The 20,031-nt window shown below is 51.6% G+C and overlaps 1 protein-coding gene across 8 annotated transcripts in view; it reads right to left on the bottom strand.

Moving 5' to 3' along the window:
* Window positions 1-20,031, bottom strand: part of NSUN2 (NOP2/Sun RNA methyltransferase 2) — a 66,944-nt gene that overhangs the window by 18,777 nt on the left and 28,136 nt on the right. For 4 of the 8 annotated variants that reach the window (XM_085001692.1, XM_085001690.1, XM_085001694.1 and 1 more), the window contains 3 exons: window positions 19,392-19,431; window positions 17,344-17,702; window positions 16,641-17,303 (listed from right to left, as the gene is read on the bottom strand). In XM_085001692.1, the coding sequence (XP_084857818.1) occupies window positions 17,212-17,303; window positions 17,344-17,702; window positions 19,392-19,431 (491 nt within the window). In that variant the 3' untranslated portion in view covers window positions 16,641-17,211. Of the gene's footprint in view, window positions 1-16,640; window positions 17,703-19,391; window positions 19,432-20,031 lie in introns of those variants that run through there. The other 4 variants (XM_003359850.5, XM_085001695.1, XM_013982784.3 and 1 more) reach the window with 2 other exon arrangements.

Raw genomic sequence — 20,031 nt, 5'->3', positions numbered from 1 at the left:
ATCTCTGTCCAGCTTTGAAGATCAGCAGTGGTGTGGGTGCAGATGAAGCAAAGCGACTGCATACACTTACATTTAACACCGTATAGTGTGTGTGTGTGTGTGTCTGTATGTGTGTGTGTGCGTATGCCTCTGTGTGTGTGCATTGTGTGTGCCTGTGTGTGTGTGTGTGTGCTAGTGTGTATGTGTCTGTATGTGTATGTGTGTGTGTGCGTATGCCTCTGTGTGTGTGTGTGCCTCTGTGTGCCTCTGTGTGTGTGTGTGTGTGTGTGTGTGTGCGCGCACGCGCGCGCGCTAGTGTGGGAGGGGCATTTAAAGTCAACTGATTTTTATAATCTTGGGTTGAGGAAGATTTTTTAAAAAGATGATCCCAAACCTAGAAACATGAAAAAAAGATTCATAAAGTCAACTACATAAAAGTCCCCTGTGGGAAAAAACCCCTATACAATTATCAAATTACCAGAGATAAATGGAAAGGCATACCAAGTTCAAGGGCTACTTCTTTTTTTTTTTTTTTTGTCTTTTTGTCTTTTTGCCTTTTCTAGGGCCACTCCCGAGGCATATGGAGGTTCCCAGGCTAGGGGTCGAATCGGAGCCGTAGCCACCGGCCTACACCAGAGCCACAGCAACGTGGGATCTGAGCCAAGTCTACACCACAGCTGATGGCAACGCCGGGTCCTTAACCCACTGAGCAAGGCCAGGGATCAAACCCACAACCTCATGGTTCCTAGTCGAATTCGTTAACCACTGCGTCACGAAGGGAACTCCTCAAGGGCTAATTCTTTAAGAGCGTGCCTCCAAATCAGAAAGAAAAAGATCATTGGCAGAGAAATACACAAACTCTGTAGATACAACAGAAATGACCACAACGTTGTAAATCAACTGGACTTCAATAAAACTTTAAAAAAGGAAGAAATGAGCTGAAACTTGAAATCAAAAAATTAAACTTGGAGTTCCTGTCGTGGCTCAGCAGAAACGAATCTGATTAGCATCCGTGAGGATGCAGGTTCAATCCCTGGCCTCGCTCAGTGGGTTAAGGATCTGGCATTGCTGTGGCTGTGGTGTAGGCTGGCAGCTATAGCTCCGATTCGACCCATAGCCTGGGAACCTCCATATGCCATGGGTGCGGCCCTAAAAAGACAAATAAATAAATAGACAAAAATAAAAAATTAAACTTGCTATCCAAGCTAAAAAATAAAAATAATGCAGGTATTGGAGGACAAATATTAGCTTGTAGACTACTCACAATGTCAGACTTTTGCTGAATATTTTTTATTGAAAAGCATGGCCTGATTAGCTATACACAGGTGAGCACACGTGTACCATCATAAGGTCCAAGTCTAATTTCAAAACTTTCAAAACACGACTCTGAGACAAGGAGGTAGTGACCACAGATCAACGACTCATTGAGGATTCATTGAACTTGGCAATGAGAGGGCGCAGGAGGGTGAAGCTGGTTTACTGAGCGTTTGGGGAACAGAGATGGGCAGTCAGGCGGGGAGGAGGTCCGGGGTAAACTTGGGGCATAACCCCTGGGGTCATCCTTCCTGCCGGCCAGATGTCACCTGCGATTTGTCAAGTTCATAGTCAGCATCTCTGAGTGTGGCTCCAGTCCAGGCACAGACAGGTGCCCGTTGGCAGGTGAGTTGAGGTTGCTCCTGCACTTAGAGGCTCAGAGCCTCACTTCTCAGCAGGGCCCTCCTGCCTCCCCTGGGCTCAGCTCACAGCCTCCAAGCACCAGAATGCAGAGAGGGTGCTGTCTGCTGCCTGTTGTCACCGCTCTGGTGGACGAGGCAGTCCCTAGTCACGTGATGAGGCCAGAGCACAGGTCCAGCCAACTGGGACCTCAGTTTTCCCATCTAGAACTTGCAGCCTAAGGTACTGCATTACTTAAGCATCAACTGAATGACCTTCTCCCCATCACCCTGCCCCCGTCTCCCCATGGGCAGCCCCGAAGCCTCTGGTGCACAGGTCCCTCCTCCAATGCAGCCCATCCGCCGCGACTCAGGGCTGCCCCCTGCTGTCCCCTGGGCTGAGAACCTGGGTGCTGAGCAGGCCCGGGAAAGCCAAGCCTGGGCTCCAGCATGCACGTGGGCAGCACGTTCGCCTGAGCCCTTTGGGCAGCCTCCGCAGCATCCCGGCCGGATGCTGTCGTTGGTTCGCAGAGACTTGGGGTTTGGGAGATGCACCAGTTACCACTGCACTTGCGCGCTGACCAGAGGGGCCAGGCGGTGGGTCTGTGCAGGTCAGTCACGGGTAGGAATCCCAGGCAGCAGGTTTCACAGAAACGTGGAAGCATTTGTCCCGCGTGTATACGCCCCATTCTGCCCCGTCCAGATGGCAGAGACTGTCAAGGGCTCCGGGATGCCTGAGACCCACCCAGCCTTCCTCCTGCAGCTCTGGGGGAAGCGTTACACCCCGTGGCTGAAACTTGGCACCTCGCCCCTCCCCCTCCTGGAGATTTTGACACTCTGCGTGCGAGGGTGGGGGGTCCCCAAGCTGGGAAGCGGGGGGTCTTCTACATAGCTCCACCTGCCAAGATTCAGATGAGCTTAATTTTCGGCAACGAATGGTTTTTAAATGTTCTCAGTGTCATGCTCAGGGGTAAACTTCATATTCATAATGCTGCGTAGATGTGCTATTTAAACTCCCTCCTCACAAGACCCCAGAAGGGGTCCCTCCTCCCTCCACGGGCCGCCCTGTGAGGCAGGGCAGAAACCCCAGCTCTGTCCCTGAGCAAGAAGCTCTCTGAGAGCTTCCTCCCGCTTCCCCGTCCTAAATCGTGCTGGACAATCCTGCCCCCAGGCAGCAGGTCTCCACGGTGGGAAGGGGGCAACAAGCACTCAGCAGATGCTGTTTAGGCGATGAGTTGGGGACCCAGGGTGAGTCGCCCGCCTGAATCAGGCTCCACTCCTTGAGTTTAACAACAGGCTGGTGTCCCAGGGTAGGGACGGGGCTTGTCCAGCTCCCTCCCTGGGTCCTGTGACCAGCTGGGCAAAGCTGAGACCCCCGCACCCTAGAGATGACTGGAGAGTCCGTCCACTTCTTTCCAAACCATCACCCTGAGGCAGAGATGCAGAAGTCAGTGTCCCCTCGAGAGGCCGCCATTTGTCCCCCAGGACGCCTGCTACTGGCCGCTCACCAGCATTCATTCAAGCAATGCTCTCTGGGCACCAGGCACTGGGGAGAGGGACAGAGCTCCCTGTCTGCGTGGGGCTTGCTGTCTGCAGGGAGGCAGACAGAGTGAAGCACACCAGCAGAGAGAGGGAAGGTGCAAACGCCCCCTCAGGGCTTATTGTGACAGCGCAGGAGCCCCTCGGCCTCTGCTGCTGAGAGAGGTGGGGGACAGCTCAGCTCCCAGACTCCGGGTGACACGTGACACCGCCATTGTGGCTTTTGTTTTGATTCCCTGTGCACAGGATGCTGGTGAAGGCCCAGGACTGTCACCTCTGGAGGGTCCCCTCCTAACACACCTGACCATCATCCAGCCCGAGAGAGGGCGGGGAAGAGCCTCATCCATCGGACGCCTGGCTTTCTGCAGCTCCTGGGAGCCAGGTCCTGGGGCAACTGAGATCCACCTAGATCCCTGCACTTGACTCTGACCTCATTTAACCCAAGGTCATAGGCACATGGCGCTGCGGGACTCAAACCAGAAGCACAGGAAGCCCACCTCCCAAGACCCTGGGGCTAAAGCGAAGGCACCCTGCCCGTCGTCATCCTTGGATTATCACTCCTTCGGCTTCGGTCCTGAGAGGAGAGCAGCACTGAAACGCCCTGACGCCGCTTCTCATTTTCTAAGCTGAGCTGGGCTGCCTCGTCTCTCTTGCGCGCCTTTTTCTGCAAATGACCGTGTCCCTCCTTGGTCTGCTTTTCTCTAAAGCGTTCGTCTTTTTCTTATCGATTCAGAGAAGCGATTCACAGTGTATGGAGCTGATGGGTAAGCTATACAAATATGGCAAATATTTCCTCCTAATGGGTCACTGCAAAAATCTTTATGAGCTCTTTCATCTTTAGCAAATGACGGAACTATTTAACTGGGTTTTTATACCTTTCTCGTTCACGGTCTTGGATCTTCATGCAGCACTGATTATCTGATCTGCAAATCATGGCAGTGGTAGCCCTTCAATCCCGCGTTGCTTCCCTCGGCCTCGCCGTATGGCAGGAGTCAGGGTGAATTAACGGGATGATGGTGAAGAGTATCTGTTACAGTAACAGTGTCTGTTGCCTGGTTCCTGTTTCTAATATTTTTACCATTAAGGATGATGTCTGATACATGATTTCTGATAAGTATCCTTTTATCGAGTTAGATTAGTTTCCTTTTATTCTGAGGTTTTTTTTTTTGTTGTTGTTTTTTTGTTTTTTTTTTTTAATAAGGGCTACAATCGCGGCACATGGAGGTGCCCAGGCTCGCTGCAGCTGCCTGCCTAAGCCACAGCCACAGCAATGCAGGATTCAAGCAGCATCCGTGACCTACACCACAGCTCACAGCAACGCTGGATCCTTAACCTGAGCGAGGCCAGGGATCGAACCTGCGTCCTCCTGGATGCTAGTCAGATTCGTTAACCACTGAGCCATGACAGGAACTCCTGTTATTTTTAAAGTAAGGCATCTGTCTTAAATGTTATCGTCAATTTTTAATTATTCTCCTTTCATCTCTTAATATTCCTTATGATTCCTTGTCATTACATTCAATAAATAGCTTCATATAGAATGTATTTTACCATATAAATATATAATAAATATCTACTACATATAATAAAATACAAATTATGTAGAGAATATAAATCCTTGTGCCCTGTGAATCCATCATGGCTGGCCCCCTATTTTAATTCCCTGCCCATCTTGTTTCCCTGAGGTTTTTCCATCGGCGGCAGTGATGTGCCCACAGCAGGTTTCCTTTCTGTAGGTGCCCTGGGCCATGTGGGGTCTCCTGGGTACCCCAGCATGGAGTGACTGGGGAAATGTTCTAACCTTTTCAACAAAACGGATTTGACAAAGGAAGTAGGTGTTTTCCTAAAAATCTGACAAAGCTCACCTGAAAAGCGCCCACGGCCTCGTGCCTGTTTGGGGCGAGGCAGTGGGCACATCTCTCGCTGACTTTTTTTTAATATATATAATGATTTTTTATTATTTCCACTCTAACTGGTTTACAGGGTTCTGTCAATTTCTACTGCACAGCACAGTGCCCGGTCACACATGCATATACATCCTTTTTCTCACATTATCCGCCATCGTGTTCTCACGGCCTTTCCCTCTGCCTGAGGTTGTGATTCCTGCTGCGGCCTCTCTCCCTTTCTTGAAACAACGCCAGTGACATGATTCCTGCGTGTATTCATTTCACCCACGGCTTCGAATCCACCGGCACAAAAGCGACAGGTGTCTCTTTGCACACTGACGCTGTAGTGCAACGGCCTTCTCTCACTGTCTCTTGCTTTTTCGCCTCTTTTCCTTCGTTTGGCCGCACCCACGGCATGTGGAAGTTTCCAGGCAGAGACTGAATCTGAGCCACAGCTGTGACCTACACCACAGCTGCAGCACCCCAGATCCTTAACCCACTGCGCCACAGCTGGAACCCCATGGTTGTCTCTTTCCTCCTTGAGCAGTTACCAAAGATCTGTCTCTTCCAAAAGCCTTTGAATCATCGGTCACCCCTAATGAGTATGTGTTCTCCTTCATTACTTTGTGTTTGCTCAAGCTTGTTCACTGATACTCAAATTCCTAAATTCTTTTTTTTTTTTTTTTTTTTTTTTATTATTTTCCCACTGTACAGCAAGGGGGTCAGGTCATCCTTAGATGTATACATTGCAGTTACAGTTTTTTCCCCCACCCTTTCTTCTGTTGCGACATGAGTCAAATTCCTAAATTCTACATTGCGTGTCAATTTCTGATAGATGCTGTTATTAAAATTTCTTTATATAAACGGTGGATTTGTCCATTGCTTCTTGTATTGGTAACATATTTTGCTTTTTCAATTTTTTTTTTTTTTTTGGTTCTTTTTACAGCTGCACCTGCAGCATACGGAAGTGCCCAGGCCAGGGGTCAAATCAGAGCTGCAGCTGCTGGCCTACACCTCAGCCACAGCAACGCTGAACCAGAGCCATATCTGCAGCCTACACTGCAGTTTGTAGCAATGACAGATCCTTAACCCACTAAGCGAGGCCAGGGATCGAACCTCCATCCTCACAGACACTATGTTTTGTTCTTAATCAGCTGAGCCACAACAGGAACTCTGCTTTTTCAGTATTTAGCTGTAAGGTGCTTTAAGGTCAAAGGCTGTTAGGTTAGGTTCTTGGTAGATTATTTCTTGTACATATATTTCTGTTTTTCCTTAATGTGTCTTGCAACAAATTTTATTTTATTGGATATCAATCTCAACACATCTGATATCTGCCATAATGTAAAATGCACATACTCCCTGACCAAGAAATATCACTGCTCCTTAGGAATTTATTCTAAGCTACAGGCCACACGCAGTATTTGAAATGAAAGGTACAAGGTTCTTCCTGCAGCCGCTGGAGCAGTGACAAAGGACTGCAAACAAAGGACCGCAAACAACGCAAGGATCTGTTCACAAGGGTTTGGCTAATGGGGGAGCCTCTGAACCTTAGCAAAGAACGAAGCTCCTGCTGCAGTGATGGGAAATGACCTCCAAGCTACATTATTATTATGTTTCATGGCCACACCTTGGGCACATGGAAGCTCCCAGGGCAGGGAGTGAATCCAAGATGCACCTGCAACAACGGCAGATACATTAACCCACTGCACCGGGCCAGGGATCAAACCCGTGCCTCCACAGCGACCCGACCTGTCGCAATCTGGTTCTTAACCCACCGAGCCACAGCAGGAGCTCCCCAAGCTGCATCACTAAATTTTTAAAAAATGCTAGGAGCAGAACATTCCACAGAGAAGTCACATTTGTGTACAAGGGAGAAAACACCGTCGGGGAAACCTCAGGAAGGATATACAGGAAACAACTGCTGCCGGCGGCCCAGAGGAGAAAGGCCGCGGGGCTGAGGTGGGGGCGGGGACCTGCTGATCTGAACCGAATTCCGACCGAACGCCCCGAGTGCCTCGGATGCTGGACTCTTAAAAAAATACTGAAACGAAACACTCACACCCCCCTCCTTCATGGGCGTCTGCCTGGGTCTAACTCCTTGTGGTTTTTTGAGCCGTTTTGTTTTCCGTGTCTGTGTTTTCTTGCCATTTCTATCCTTTCTCCCGTTCCCTTCTCCTTAGACTGATAACGTCTTGTTACCTTTTTCCTCCAGTGGGTAGGAAGTCGCTGTCCCCGCTTTGCTTCTCTACCGTGTTGATAAACATGTTTCAGTGGCTTGGGAGATGCCCGGTCCTCAGGCAGGATGCCCCCCTCCGTGCCTGTGGCGCGGCCCCGCCCTGCTTGCTTCCCAGGGCCTCCCACCCAAAGCTCCAGCCCCGGGCCGTCGCCCAGGGAGGCCGGCTCAGCCGGGCATTGCCGTGCATTGCCCGAGCAGCCTTAGTTGACCATCACCTCTCTCCCAAGCAGGACAGGCCCTCGGCGCCTCGACCTTCCCGCCCCACCAGGCTGGATTTGCTGACGTCATTGGGAAGCAAAGCCTGCCACCTACGCGGTGGCTTGTGGCAATGCCGGATCCTTAACCCACGGGGCGAGGCCAGGGATCGCTTTCAGATTTACGTGTCCTTCCCATCTCTGCCTCTCCCGAAACTGGGCCGTGCAAACGGTCCGGTGCTAATAATCACAGACGATCGGTTCTCAGAGGCACATGTGAACGTTGGTGCAGCCTCTGAACCCTTTATGTTATTTGTACCCGTCACTGTTTCAAACTGGCTGAAGTGCGGAGACACTTGGTTATTGGGAAATGCTCTGGGTTGCAACCAAAATCCACCTGGAAAAACAAACCGCAGAGACTTGTTTTTATTTTAAAAGGTGTAGTCAATCTCCCGACACCAACGACAATCTTACAATAATCTAATGAGAAAAATTTGCATAATTTCCCAGGTGCTCAAATACTTTTAACGCAAAGGCCGATGTTTTCCAGCTTCTGTGAGCTTTTCATTCGCTACTTTAAAACAACCTTCAATATTAAAGCGTGGCTTTGAGGACGGGAGGAGCTGGGGGTGGAAACTGGTGTTTGAAATCAGAGCTGGGTCATGTGAGCAGTTCCGGATTTCCTGCTGCAACCAGTTCCTGAGCTGTCTGCCCCTGAGGTGAAACACCCCCTCCCTCCCGAAGCCATAAAAAGACGTGAGAGGAGTTTCCGCTGTGGCGCAACAGGATCGGGTCAGTGGCGTCTCTGCAGAGCCAGGACGCAGGGTCAACCCCTGGTGCAGTGGATTAAAGGGTCCAGTGCTGCTGCAGCTGTGGCGCAGGTTAAAACTGCAGCTCAGATCTGATCCCTGGCCGCGTGGCGGCCAAAAAGAAAAAAAAAAAAAAGCGAGAGCAGGAGTATATGAAGCAGGTGATGCTATGTGGCTTTGCCTCCGTGTCTGTCACACCTGAGACGGAGAACTTTTGCAGCTGCAGAACGTATGAACAAAACACACAACTTCAGAAGCTTGTACTTCACCCAGCTGGTTTGCCTGCCCTGATCACAAGGTTTTACCCAAGAGCGAAAAGAAACAAGGGCTTCCAGGGAATGCCTTGTGCTGTCGGCCTCACCAAGAAGCCCCTTGAAACACTTGCTGTCAAGGGCTGCCCCATGTCCTGCGCCGTGGCGCCTTCAGGCCTTTCAGGTGGCTCTCATCAGTATGCCCATTTCGCAGACGAAGCAACAGAGGCCCAGGGATGTTAAGGCACTTGCCTGGGGTCACATAGGCAGTTGGTCAGGGCCTCGTCAGTGATCTATGGCTGTGTAACGAGCCCCCCCCCAGGATTTGGTGGATTGAAACCTTTATTGTCTCGTGGTTTCTGCTGGTCAAGAATCCAGGTCTTTGCTGAATCTCCAGCGTCACAGTGTCTTGAGAGGCTTCAGTCCTCTCAAGGAAGGACTGGCTTCCAAGCCCACCTGCAGGGTCCAGTGTCACCTGAGAGGCTGGCCTTCAGCCCCTTGCTCCTTTCTCGTGGCGGTCACACCATGACATAAGCAAGCCAGGTGGAAGTGGGCGGGAAAGAGCGAACACAGCAGGGCTGAGACTGCTGTCCTCAGAAAGGCCTGAATGCCAGCCTGGCCTCTGGGGACCTGGGTCTCGGGAGTGTTGCCTCAACTGTCTATGCAGGCAGTGGCCTGAACCGCTGCCTTCCTGTGGCTTCTGCCACTGATGTGAAACATACATGATCCGGAGGTCAGGGACGCCCCTCACCAAAGCGCCCTGTGCCCTTCGAACTCACATACACGCCTCCTCTTGCTTCACTCGCTGGTTTACGGATGGGGTCCAACACACCCAAGTTCAAGATGCAAAATCTCTCCCCTGGCCTTGGCTTCGGCCCACCTCAATCCCCTCCCCGGAGACAACCAATCGTCCGTCTCCTCTCCATCCTTCGGTCATCTTACGTAAATTCAAAAGCACTCGTGTGTGTGTGTGGGTGTGTGTGTGTGTGTGTGTGTGTGTGTGTTTCCTCCTCTTTACACCAACAGCAGCAGAAAGAACACATCTCTAACTGCATTTCTGGGCGGTCGCTGTGTTCCAGGGCGTAGCCAGCTCCTTGGCCTCTCCGACGGCAGCGGTGTCCCCGTGTGGCTGGGCATCACGAACTTCAGCCCCCAGCCGTGGCCTTCACGTTTTCCCAGTTTCCTGCTGTCATCAGTGATGTTGCATCAAATGATATATAGACACCGCCCTCTGCTCATTTGCAAGTGTCGGAAGTGGACTTGCCGGGTCAATCTTGCATATCTGTCGTTCAGTTCTAGGGAATGTATCCTTCCATCCTCTCCGAGGGGATATTCCAAAGCTCAAAGGAAACGGAGACATTCAGGCGAAAACTTGGTCTCCCAGGTTGTCTCACCAGCAGTCAAGCAACTGCCACTTCGGGACCGCGGGTCTCAGGCAGAGATGCCCGCTGGGTACATACAGGCATGTCTGCGTCCAGGCCAGAAACCCAGCCTGGTCTGTCTCCTCTCTTGCGACGACCTCATTTCAGAGCAAAAAAACCTCATCCAAGTGTTGATGAGATGCGCAGCCAAAAGCCTGCAGTGCAGGCATTCACGTTAAGCACACCCTTTTTTTAGTTTTTAGTTTTGGTCTTGAAACGCTTTCATCAGTCTCAGCCCTACACCATCATCATCTGGTTTATTTTTAATAAAAGGGATTTTTAAGAGATGTTTTCTTCTCCCTGTAGAGTCCGTGCTCCTTCCTGGCTGCTGCTTCGTCTTTGCTTTGATCCTTCTGGTCCCTGCCAGGGGCTGTTTCCAGCTGCCTGGGGTCCGAGGTTGTCTTCTCTCCACTAAGCCAGGGCCCCAAGGCAAAGCAACGGCACCGCGGGGGACACGCGCCACAGCTGAGGGTGACTTGAGGGGCCCGTTCTTGGGAACCACGAGGCCACTAGCCTTAGAGCTTTTCTCTGGAGCTGGACAGGTTCCAGAGAAGCATCTTTGAATAATCTCTCACCAAGAGACTGAGGCCTGGCTGCCCCAAATGTGCTGGAGTCGAGGGAGGGCCACAAGCGGCCAGCGGCTGGTGGACGGCTGCTCGGCAGTCTCACCGCTGGCTCGGGGGCTTGCTGTCTTGGTTTTCTCATCACACCTGTTTGCTTTCCTGCTTCTGAAACTGTGTTGCTTCTGCACTCCCTTCACTGCTTCTGTTTAAGATGTGGTTACCACAGGTTCTCTAGGGTTCGGGGAGCAGTGAAATTAGATGCCTGGATTCAACCCACGTCTCAAACCAGACAGACCCTCCGAATTGCCCTCGGCTTTGAGAAAAGTTCGTAAGTTTATATCTGACCGAAATAAAAAGTCCAGAGGTTTCAAAGGGTTTTAATTCTAATCCACGCTAAGATTGTGTCTGCCCCTCGGGAAGTTCACACCTATCTGGCAATTTTGAAAAGCTGCTAAAATCAGGAAAGTGCCATCACTCAAAGGCAGTTGTTGCCATGCAACTGTCCATTCAAAAGGTGGGGGGACTCCTTCAATGGAGACCCCCAATCACAGCAGGATTGCTGGCTCTGCTCCTATCGGTCGAGCAGGGGACAGGACAGAAGTGGGGTCCTGGCTTCGTCACTTCCTCTGTGTGATGTCTGGTACCTACTTAATTTTTGCTCGGATTTCTTTATCTATAATGCAATAATGCCCTCATAAAGCTGTTGCCCTGAATGAGTCACATGTCAGTGTCCCATTTGCTGTCTCCTCGTTGCAAGCTCACCTGTCACTGCCGTCTCTGCCAAAACAGATCTGAGCCCTTGAAATAATTTTGCCAGAGGGCGCTGTTAGTCTTTGTCAGCAGAGGGCACTAGAGAGACGCCACAGAAAGATCCGGGGCCCTGGATCCCCAGCTGCCCCATGTGTGGCACTGCTGGTGCCCGCCTCCTGCCGTGTGCCCATGCCAGTGGTACCTGCAGCAGCAGCCTCCCCGGCACCCTCTTGATGCTCTGTTGAGGTACCGCCCATGAAAACTCTTCCCCAGCTGCCTGGAGAGCAGATTTCTGGCAGGTTCCAGCGATGCAGAACCACAGCAGCCTCTCTGCCATTCAGTGAGTCATGGTCACGGCCCCTGCCAACAAATCCCAGGTGGGGTGGCGGGTTCTCCCTGAGGTGCCCTAGCGCAGCGCTAGCTCTTCCTCCTGGCATGCCCACAGCCTCCAGCACTCTCCTCACTGTGTACCGGCCCACCCTCACCACCCTACCCTCCTACAGGGAGCAATGCTTCGTATTAAGTTTAAGGAATATATATATGGATGGATGACTGCATCGCTTTGCTGTACAGTAGAAATCGACAGAACACTGGAAACCAACTATACTGGAAAAAATAAAAATCGTAAAAAAGTTTTCCTCGCTTAAATTGCAATGTGGTTTCTCAGTCGCACCTGATATGAGTCAATATACATACACCACTTAAACATCACTCGGAAAGGGCAGACCTTGCCCGGCTAGATGGCTGTTACTACCTAGGCCTTGGTTTGCTTCTACGGCACATCGAGACGCAATCTGGCTAAACACTCAAGGGAGTTTTGTTGACCAATGGGTCCGTGTCATTAACTATGATGCAGCGTGGACAGACCTGGGTTTGAATCTTGACTCTGCCATTCCACACGGGTCTCGACACACCTGTACGTTACAACTACACAGAATGTTTGCCACGTACCTCAAATGAACAAATGTTAGGCCATCTTCAGTGCAAAAACAAAAACCCCAAACACCCCAAAACAAACAAACAAAAATCCACTAAGCATCCTTATTTGTCTTCACAGTATCGTATTATTAGAGGAGCTACGATTATGCAGACCAACAGTCCCCACCCTGGCCACACATCAGACCCTACGGGGTTTAGACTCCACCCCAGCCATGAGAAATAGAATCTCAAGGAGTTTCTGTCACAGCTCAGTGGAAACAATCCAATTAGTATCGATGAGGATGTGGGTTTGATCCCTGGCCCTGCTCAGTGGGTTAAGGATCCGGCATTGCTGTGAGTTATAGCGTAGGTTGCAGACGCAACTCGGATCTTATGTTGCTGTGGCTGTGCTGGAGGTCCGCAACTGCAGCTCTGATTCAACCCCTGGCCTGGGAGCCTCCATTTGCTGCAGGTGCAGCCCTAAACAGGAAGGGAGGGAGGGAGGGGAGGGGGGAGAAAGAGAGAGAGGGAGGGAGGGAGGAAGGAATCAAATCTCCGAGTCGGCCGAGAGACCTGCATTTTAAAGCAGCTCTGGAGAAGGAACTTTGGGAACTAAGAGCTCGTCCTTCCCTTTGGTTGGTGGAGACGTTCATGCCCACACCGGCCGCAAGGGTCTTCAGGGAAGAGGATGAAGGATGGTGAGGTGGCCCTGGCCCAGCCACTGAGGGTCAGAAGGGCAGGGTCTGAGGCTTTCAGCCCCAATGAAAGAAGGAATCTGTACCTTCAAAGGCTGAACAAATAAAATCGGTGAGGAGAACCAGAGCTATGCTGCTTACCTGGGAGAGAGTGGAGGGGAGCGACGACGGGAAGTATGAGAGGACCCGGTGCTGGGTTCGTATTGAGGAGGAGCTGGAGTGACATGGTTTTAAGCAATTTATAGGGACACGCAGAGACGTAGGAACGCAGGGCGTGTGCACCCGCACGTTTATTTCTGAGCTCCCTTTGCTGAGAGGGTCTCTGAGACACGATGCCCCACTAGCACTGAGCACATGCAACCCCAGACCTTGGTTTCTAACCACAGGGCTCCACGCAAAGGATCCAGGGCTCCAGGGGTGACTCCAGGACTGGAGCATCATTGTGCCAGAAAGGAGCAAGACGGGGACGTGTGGGAGGACTTGAGAACCGGCCGGAAGCAGCGCCCATCAGCCAATTCCAGGACAGCGTGGGCAGGAAAATAATGACAGTAGCACATACCTTCCCGAATAAAGTAAGAATCCTCGCATGCGCACGATATAAATGAATGAACAAACAAGTAGACAGGGAACAGGGAGACGTACTTAACGGAGAACGCACACTCGTCAGGTAGAGGAACGAGACGATTGGAAATGATCCCTCTGCAACTCTCACCGTGAAAACTGGTTCCGGAAAATTTACCAAGAGACGCTAAAGCCGCGAGTGAAAGCTAGTAACGAAGAGGCGTATACACATGGTCCTCAAGCAGCTCCTTGTAAATGTCTACTAAGTTTTTAAGGGAAGAAAGGCACAGGCGGTTTTCCTGAAGCACAACGTGACATCACGGAGAGAGTGACGCAGCCCCATCACAACCTCTTGATGGGATTCTAGCGAAAGGGATGGGGAACAGCGCTGAGCCCTCGGGGCAGAACTGTGAATGTCACGAGGACACAGGAGACCCGCCCGAGCTGAAGAGCACTCTGTAAGCTGACCTGACACCCCTCCCCAAAATGTCAGCACCTCAGAAGACAGACTGAGGACCGTTCCAGGTGGGAGTGAACTCAAGATGCGACAGCGTAATCGCAGCACACGGCTGACCCGGAAAGGGCGCTGGGCCACCCGGCAGGACGAGGTCTAGGGGCTAGCGGGGCACCTTGTCTCGACAGCAATGCTTGGGCTGCAAGTACGTAAGCGGTGCCTTTGTTTTGGGCAAAGACTTGCTGAACTTTCAAGGGGTAACAAAACATGTCTGCAACTAACTCAAATGGTCCGGAAACACACGCACACACAGGAATTCAGATGAAGGGTAAATAGCAGTTTCCTACTGAGTTGGGAAGTATTTCAAAATCAAGAGACTTAGCAGATAAATCAACCAAACGCAATGTGTGGTCTGTCCGTCTAAACCGACCAAAAAAACAAATTGAGGTTCAGCGAATATGAACATCAAACTAAGCTATTTGTGGGCCGGGGGGTTAGTCTTCGTTTCTGCCCATCCCGGCAATCATTTTTCTACGAGTTTAATTTTTCTTTTTTCCCTTCTTTTCTTTTTTTGGCCATCCCACAGCATACGGAGTTCCTGGGACAGAGATCAGATCTGAGCCACAGTTGCAACACCAGCCACAGCCGTGGAACACAGGCTCTCTAACCCACTGTGCCTGGCTGGGGATGGAACCTGCATCCCAGCGCTCCCAAGACACTGCCAATTCTGTTGTGCTACAGAAGGGAATTTTTCCTTTTTTATTTATTTTTTTGTCTGTCTTTTCTAGGACTGCACCCGCGGCATATGGAGGTTTCCAGGCTAGAAGTTGAATCGGAGCTGTAGCTGCTGGCCTGCACCACAGCCACAGCAACGAGGGATCCAGGCTGTGTGTGCGACCTACACCACAGCTCATGGCAACACCAGATCCGTAACCCCCTGAGCAAGGCCAGGGATGGAACCCGCATCCTTATGGTTTCTAGTCGGATTCGTTAACCACTGGGCCTGTTGCCCTATCCTGCTATCACACGTTATGGTGAAGCTGAGGCTGCAGGTCCTCTTGGAGGCAGCTTTTGGATAAACACCAGTAGGACTGCCGCCGCATCACCGCGTGGTTCTACTTTCAATTTCTTGAAGAACCTCCACGCTGTTTCCCAGTGGCTGGACCAGTTTCCACGCCCGCCAACAGACGATTAGGGTTCTCTTTCCCTCACGTCCGCATGGCCTTTGTTCTTTGATAACAGACATCCGAACAGGTTGGGAGGTGCTATCGTGGTTTTGATTTGCATCTCCCTGAGGACTGGTGATGTCGTCTTTCAAAAAGGGCCCACGAAGGTCCTGTACCCATAATGGTGTTTGTTCGTTTGTTTTTATTTCCATTATATGAGTTCCCTGTGTTTTTGATATTAACCCCTTATCAGCTATGTGGTTGCAAATACGCAGCAGGCTGCCTTTTCATTCTAGGGTTTCCTCTGCTTTTTTCATTGAGGGAGTCCCACCTGTAAGGAGCTCACCCATGTTTCATTCTGGGAGTTTCGGTTTGCCTTCCACTCAAGTCCATTCACCGAGTTCATTTTCGTATACGATGTAAGATGAGGGTCCGTGTGTTTATTGAAGAGACCAGCATTCTCTCACTGTATGTCCTGCTTCCTTGGTCAAGTACTGGCCACGTGCACAGGAATTTATTCCCGGCTTTCCACTCCGATCTACACGTCTGCTTTTATACCAATAGCATGCTGTCTGGCTACAGCTTTTTAACACAGTTCAAAGTTAGGAATGCAGTGCTTATAGCTTTATTGTTTTCTTAAGGTTGCTCTGGGCTTTGGGGTCTTTGGTAGTTCCATATACATTTTAGGGTTTTTTTTTTTCCCCAATTTTTGTGAATGATGCCATTGGAATATTTATAGGGCTTGCATTGAATCTAAGATCACTGGGAAGTGTGCACATTTTAATACTACTTCTTCCAACCCGTGAGCATGGACTATCTACTTCTTTGTGTCTTTAATTTGTGTGGGGGGGGCATGACCTTAGCATGCAGGAGTTCCCGGGCTAGAGATCAAATCCATGCCACAGCACCAACTTGAGCCACGGCATTGTCAATGCTGATCTTTAACTCACTGAGCCACCAGGGAACTCACTTCGACTTTTTCAATCCGTGTGCTATGGTTTTCAGTGCACAGAATTTTCCCATAAGCTTTTTGACATTAAGGAATTGCTACCATTTTTGACGTGAAGTTATTGGTTTTTATTTAAAAAACAATGTGTCCTTACATTTTGATATGTTGGTAGACACGATTTACTTCAGAATAAAGGGGTGGGGTGGGGCAATAAGAAGGGGTGTTAATAAGACTGCAATAATTGTGACAGCCAGGTGACGAGGACCACACCATACTTTCTGAAGGTACCTTGCTAAGCTGTATCATCAGCACCCAGAACCCCCCGGCACACAGCTGGGACTCAGTGATTTACTGAGAAGGCCACGCGGCTCCCGTGCCCAGGGGACTGGAGCCAGTCCCCCAACTGCTAAGTGAACCTTTATCCCCCCACCATCTCAGTGGCTCTGGCGTCAACACTGCCCTCTAGAGGATACAGGTAAGCCCACAAGGAAATCCTCGCAGCGCTTCCAAGGGCAGACTTCCATTAAAATTCTTCCACCAGCCAATAAGGTGGCTCGCGTTTACCCCAAAGAAGTTCTTTCCTTCTCGTGAAGAGTAAGACAGAGTCGTCCACGCACGCATTTTCACTAATAACGCTTTATTTAAACTTTCCAAGGATCCCAAACCCCATTTAAAAAGTCAAGTCACAGAGCGCCCCTAAAAGCACAGAACCCTCACCATTAGCAGTACAGTTCATGATACAGCTCTTACTCCGAGAAAGTTTATTTTACCCTTTATTACAAAGGCACAGACGTCATCTGAGACCTCAGATATTAACCCCACCGCATCAATGTCGCACCGCCGTGCAACTTCGTGTCATCGTGAAAGCGGGTCGCTTCCCAGCAATTCCTAAGGAGTTATAGATTCTCTCTATAAATAATACTTAGAAGTACTGGACCTTAAGACCCATAAAGGCATAACAAAAGGGACCTGAAACTTTCCGCAGGGCAGTCACGTTTCTCGGTAGAATACGACTGTAGCCATGAAAGTCCACTGCCAGCAACAGGCACACTGGACCCAACTTGCCAGAAAAAAACAATGTAAAATGAGCAATTTCTCCCACAAGCTAAAAAAATACTCTTCCATAAGCTCCACAGGAAGGGAGTCCTGGGGTCGTCAGAGACCATGGCCACCGCTGTCAGCCCCCAGCCTTTAACAGGCAGCACACAGGTCAGAAGCAGGCCTGGCTTTGGGGGAGGCCCCTGCAGCTTGCTCACCGGGGTGGGCCAGCCTCCACCAGGTCACTGCCCATGGGCACCTCCGCCGGGTCACTGGCAGGGTCACTGCCCGTGGGGACCTCCGCCGGGTCCCTGGCTGGGTCACTGCCCGTGGGGACCTCCGCCGGGTCACTGCCCATGGGGACCTCCGCCGGGTCACTGGCTGGGTCACCGGCCATGGGTAGCTCCAGGCTGGCCGGCTGCTCTGCTTCCTGCTCAGCACCCACCTCGTCCCCCGGCGCCCCGGGGCTGGCTGCATTCTCATTTGTCGCCACAGCCCCCTCCTTCTTCTTCTTCTCTGCCAACACCTCCAGCCCCATCATCCGGAGATAGTGAAGCCGTTCGTTCTTCGGCACGAAAGTTCGAATGGAGGCCTTTCCCCGCCATCCGCACAACACGATGGGGCACTGGAGCGTATCTGGTTTCCTAGGAACCAACGGCTTCGGGTGAGCCTTAAATGTCCTCAGGACTGCAGCGGAAGAGCGTTAATACAGGAGCCCCAGCGGGAAGGCATCTGTGTGCCATTCTACGGAGGGTTTTCTCAGAGGAAGCCCATCGTCTTCCTTCCTCCTGTGCTGGACCAAGACCCTCAGGCTGGCCGGTTTCCCGCAAATTCAAACACCTTCAATGTTAGACTCTCCAAACACTGGCATCTTTCCAAGCCTGGCGAGCTACCTGTGTGCTCCACGCTACTGGCCCTTGGCACTTTGCCTGCCACCCCGCCCCCGTTTTCCAGACCAGGCGCCGAGACCACCATCCTTCCAGTTCTCGAGCTTCCCACGATTGGGTCTGGTTACCCACCCCTGCAACAACACGACCCAGTACACCATGCCAGCTCGTGTCCAACAAGCACCGCCAGCTGGGTGCAAACACATACCCCCCTCGCCCCCATGCCCCAGTTTGCTCGATCCTGCCTTCAAATCTGCCTGCCTGCTCCCCAGGCGGCAGAACCCCCATTTCCTGCCTGGCAGGCAGTTGCTGTATCACCCACGTGCCCCTGAGCAGGTACCACGCACATGAGCATGAACCACACGCAATGCTATTTAGTTTCTTTCCAGCACGACCCTCGTCTAGCCTTCAGGCTCCTAAAGGCCTCATGCAGGTAAACGTACGTCCCACGCCTACTTGACACCGGACATCAGTGACACAGGCCGAGCAAGGAACAAACGAAGAGTTTCACTTATATTTAAAAAAAAAAAAACAAAAAAACAGAGACGTGAGAATGGCCTGAACCAGGAAGAGAGAGAAACCACTAAAAAAAAGAGATGAAAACACACAGGCCTTTCCATCTCGCCCAGGATAAAGCACGGACGATCAGCCGATAAAAAATGAGAAGAAAATACAAGACAATTCTCACACTCCCTTTGTCTTCCTTCTTAGACAATTTCAGTTCCCCAAGCTGTCTTTTCACCTGCCCTCTTCAGCGAGAGAAGCCAGCGCCCGTGGAAAAGTGAACCTGCATCCCAGGATCGCCTCCAACTCTCCACCTGAGCCACCTGATTCCTGTCCCTTAAACTCACCTGCCATCTCACCTGAGGCCCTGCACCCTTCCCCACCCCCGCCCTGGAGGCCGGAGGCCGGTCAGAGGAGGCTGTGCGCTGCCCTGACAGCGTCCAGCTGCTTCCCACCTCCGGCTCAGGGCTTCCCAGCTCCCTGCCTGCATTGCGTTCAGGTCAAGGACCACCTGCAGAGTAGCTGCCCAAATCCCTCTCCAGCCCCAGGCCCTGTTTTATTTCCTCCTGGGAGGGGGCTGCAGAATTGGGGGGGGTGGCTGGCAGTGTCACCGCAGGGGCCGGAACCTCCCCACTCCGGCCTCTGGCCTAACAGGACACCACGCACAGGGGCTGGGCAGCAGGGGAGAGGGAAACCCTCTTCGTGCCATCTTCACACCCCCTGCTGAAGCGAGAGCGAGAGCGAGGTCTCCATGGCACACGGGGCTGCGCGTTTCAGAATGTTTTACTGAGACGTGTATTTGTGAGGACACACGAGAATATCCCTGTTCTAAAATTTCCGCACCACTGTTTGAGGGGAGCATCCCCCGAAAGCTTCTAAGACCCCCCCTCCCCGGCCGCCCCCAGTGCACGGAGGCCCCGGGGGCAGGAGCGTGTCACTTACGTGGGGTCCGGCTCGTACTTCAGGACGACGCTGCCCTTGGCTGGAAGAGAAGAGACACGGGTCGGCTGAGCCGTCCAGGCAGGGCCACCCCTGCCCACAAACAGTCGGCCTCGGGGTCTGGGCGGAGACGAGGCCACCGGCAAGCCGGGGGCCAGGCAGCGGGGACGGGCAGGAAGAGGCCCGCATCCGGCCATTCGGGGATGTGCGGGAGCGCCTCAGCAGGCCCCTCAGACGCAGGCCGCGGGGACAGACTGCTTACCTGTCAAAACTCAGGATGACAATAAACACCTGTTCCAACTCGCAGAACAGCATGCAACAACACGCAAAAATTGTCACAAATTATACTGCAATCATCTCAGCGTAGGATTAAAGGGAAACAGGATAAGCACGAGCAGTTCACTCGCCTATTAAAGACGCTTGTGCCTGCGGGGAGCAGAGGACACCACACACGACGCACCTCCACTCCCTCTGGCCCCCGGTTTCCAACACAACACACATCACACAGCCTCAAGAACTGATCCGTGCGGTTTCCATCAAATGCAGCCAGAAACACTCAATAGATTATTATAAAGCAAACAAGAACAGGAAAAAAAACAAAATCAGAATCCCTGGTGGAACCACCTTTATTCGTAGGTGGAAA

Source organism: Sus scrofa, chromosome 16 (genome assembly GCF_054392235.1).
Source record: "Sus scrofa isolate SSC_HxYL_T2T_F1_AM1 chromosome 16, Sscrofa_HxYL_maternal_Yorkshire_Landrace_v2.0, whole genome shotgun sequence".
NCBI classification, from domain to species: domain Eukaryota; kingdom Metazoa; phylum Chordata; class Mammalia; order Artiodactyla; family Suidae; genus Sus; species Sus scrofa.
Note: the sequence above shows the minus strand (reverse complement) of the source record. Positions and strands in the feature narration are given on the sequence as shown.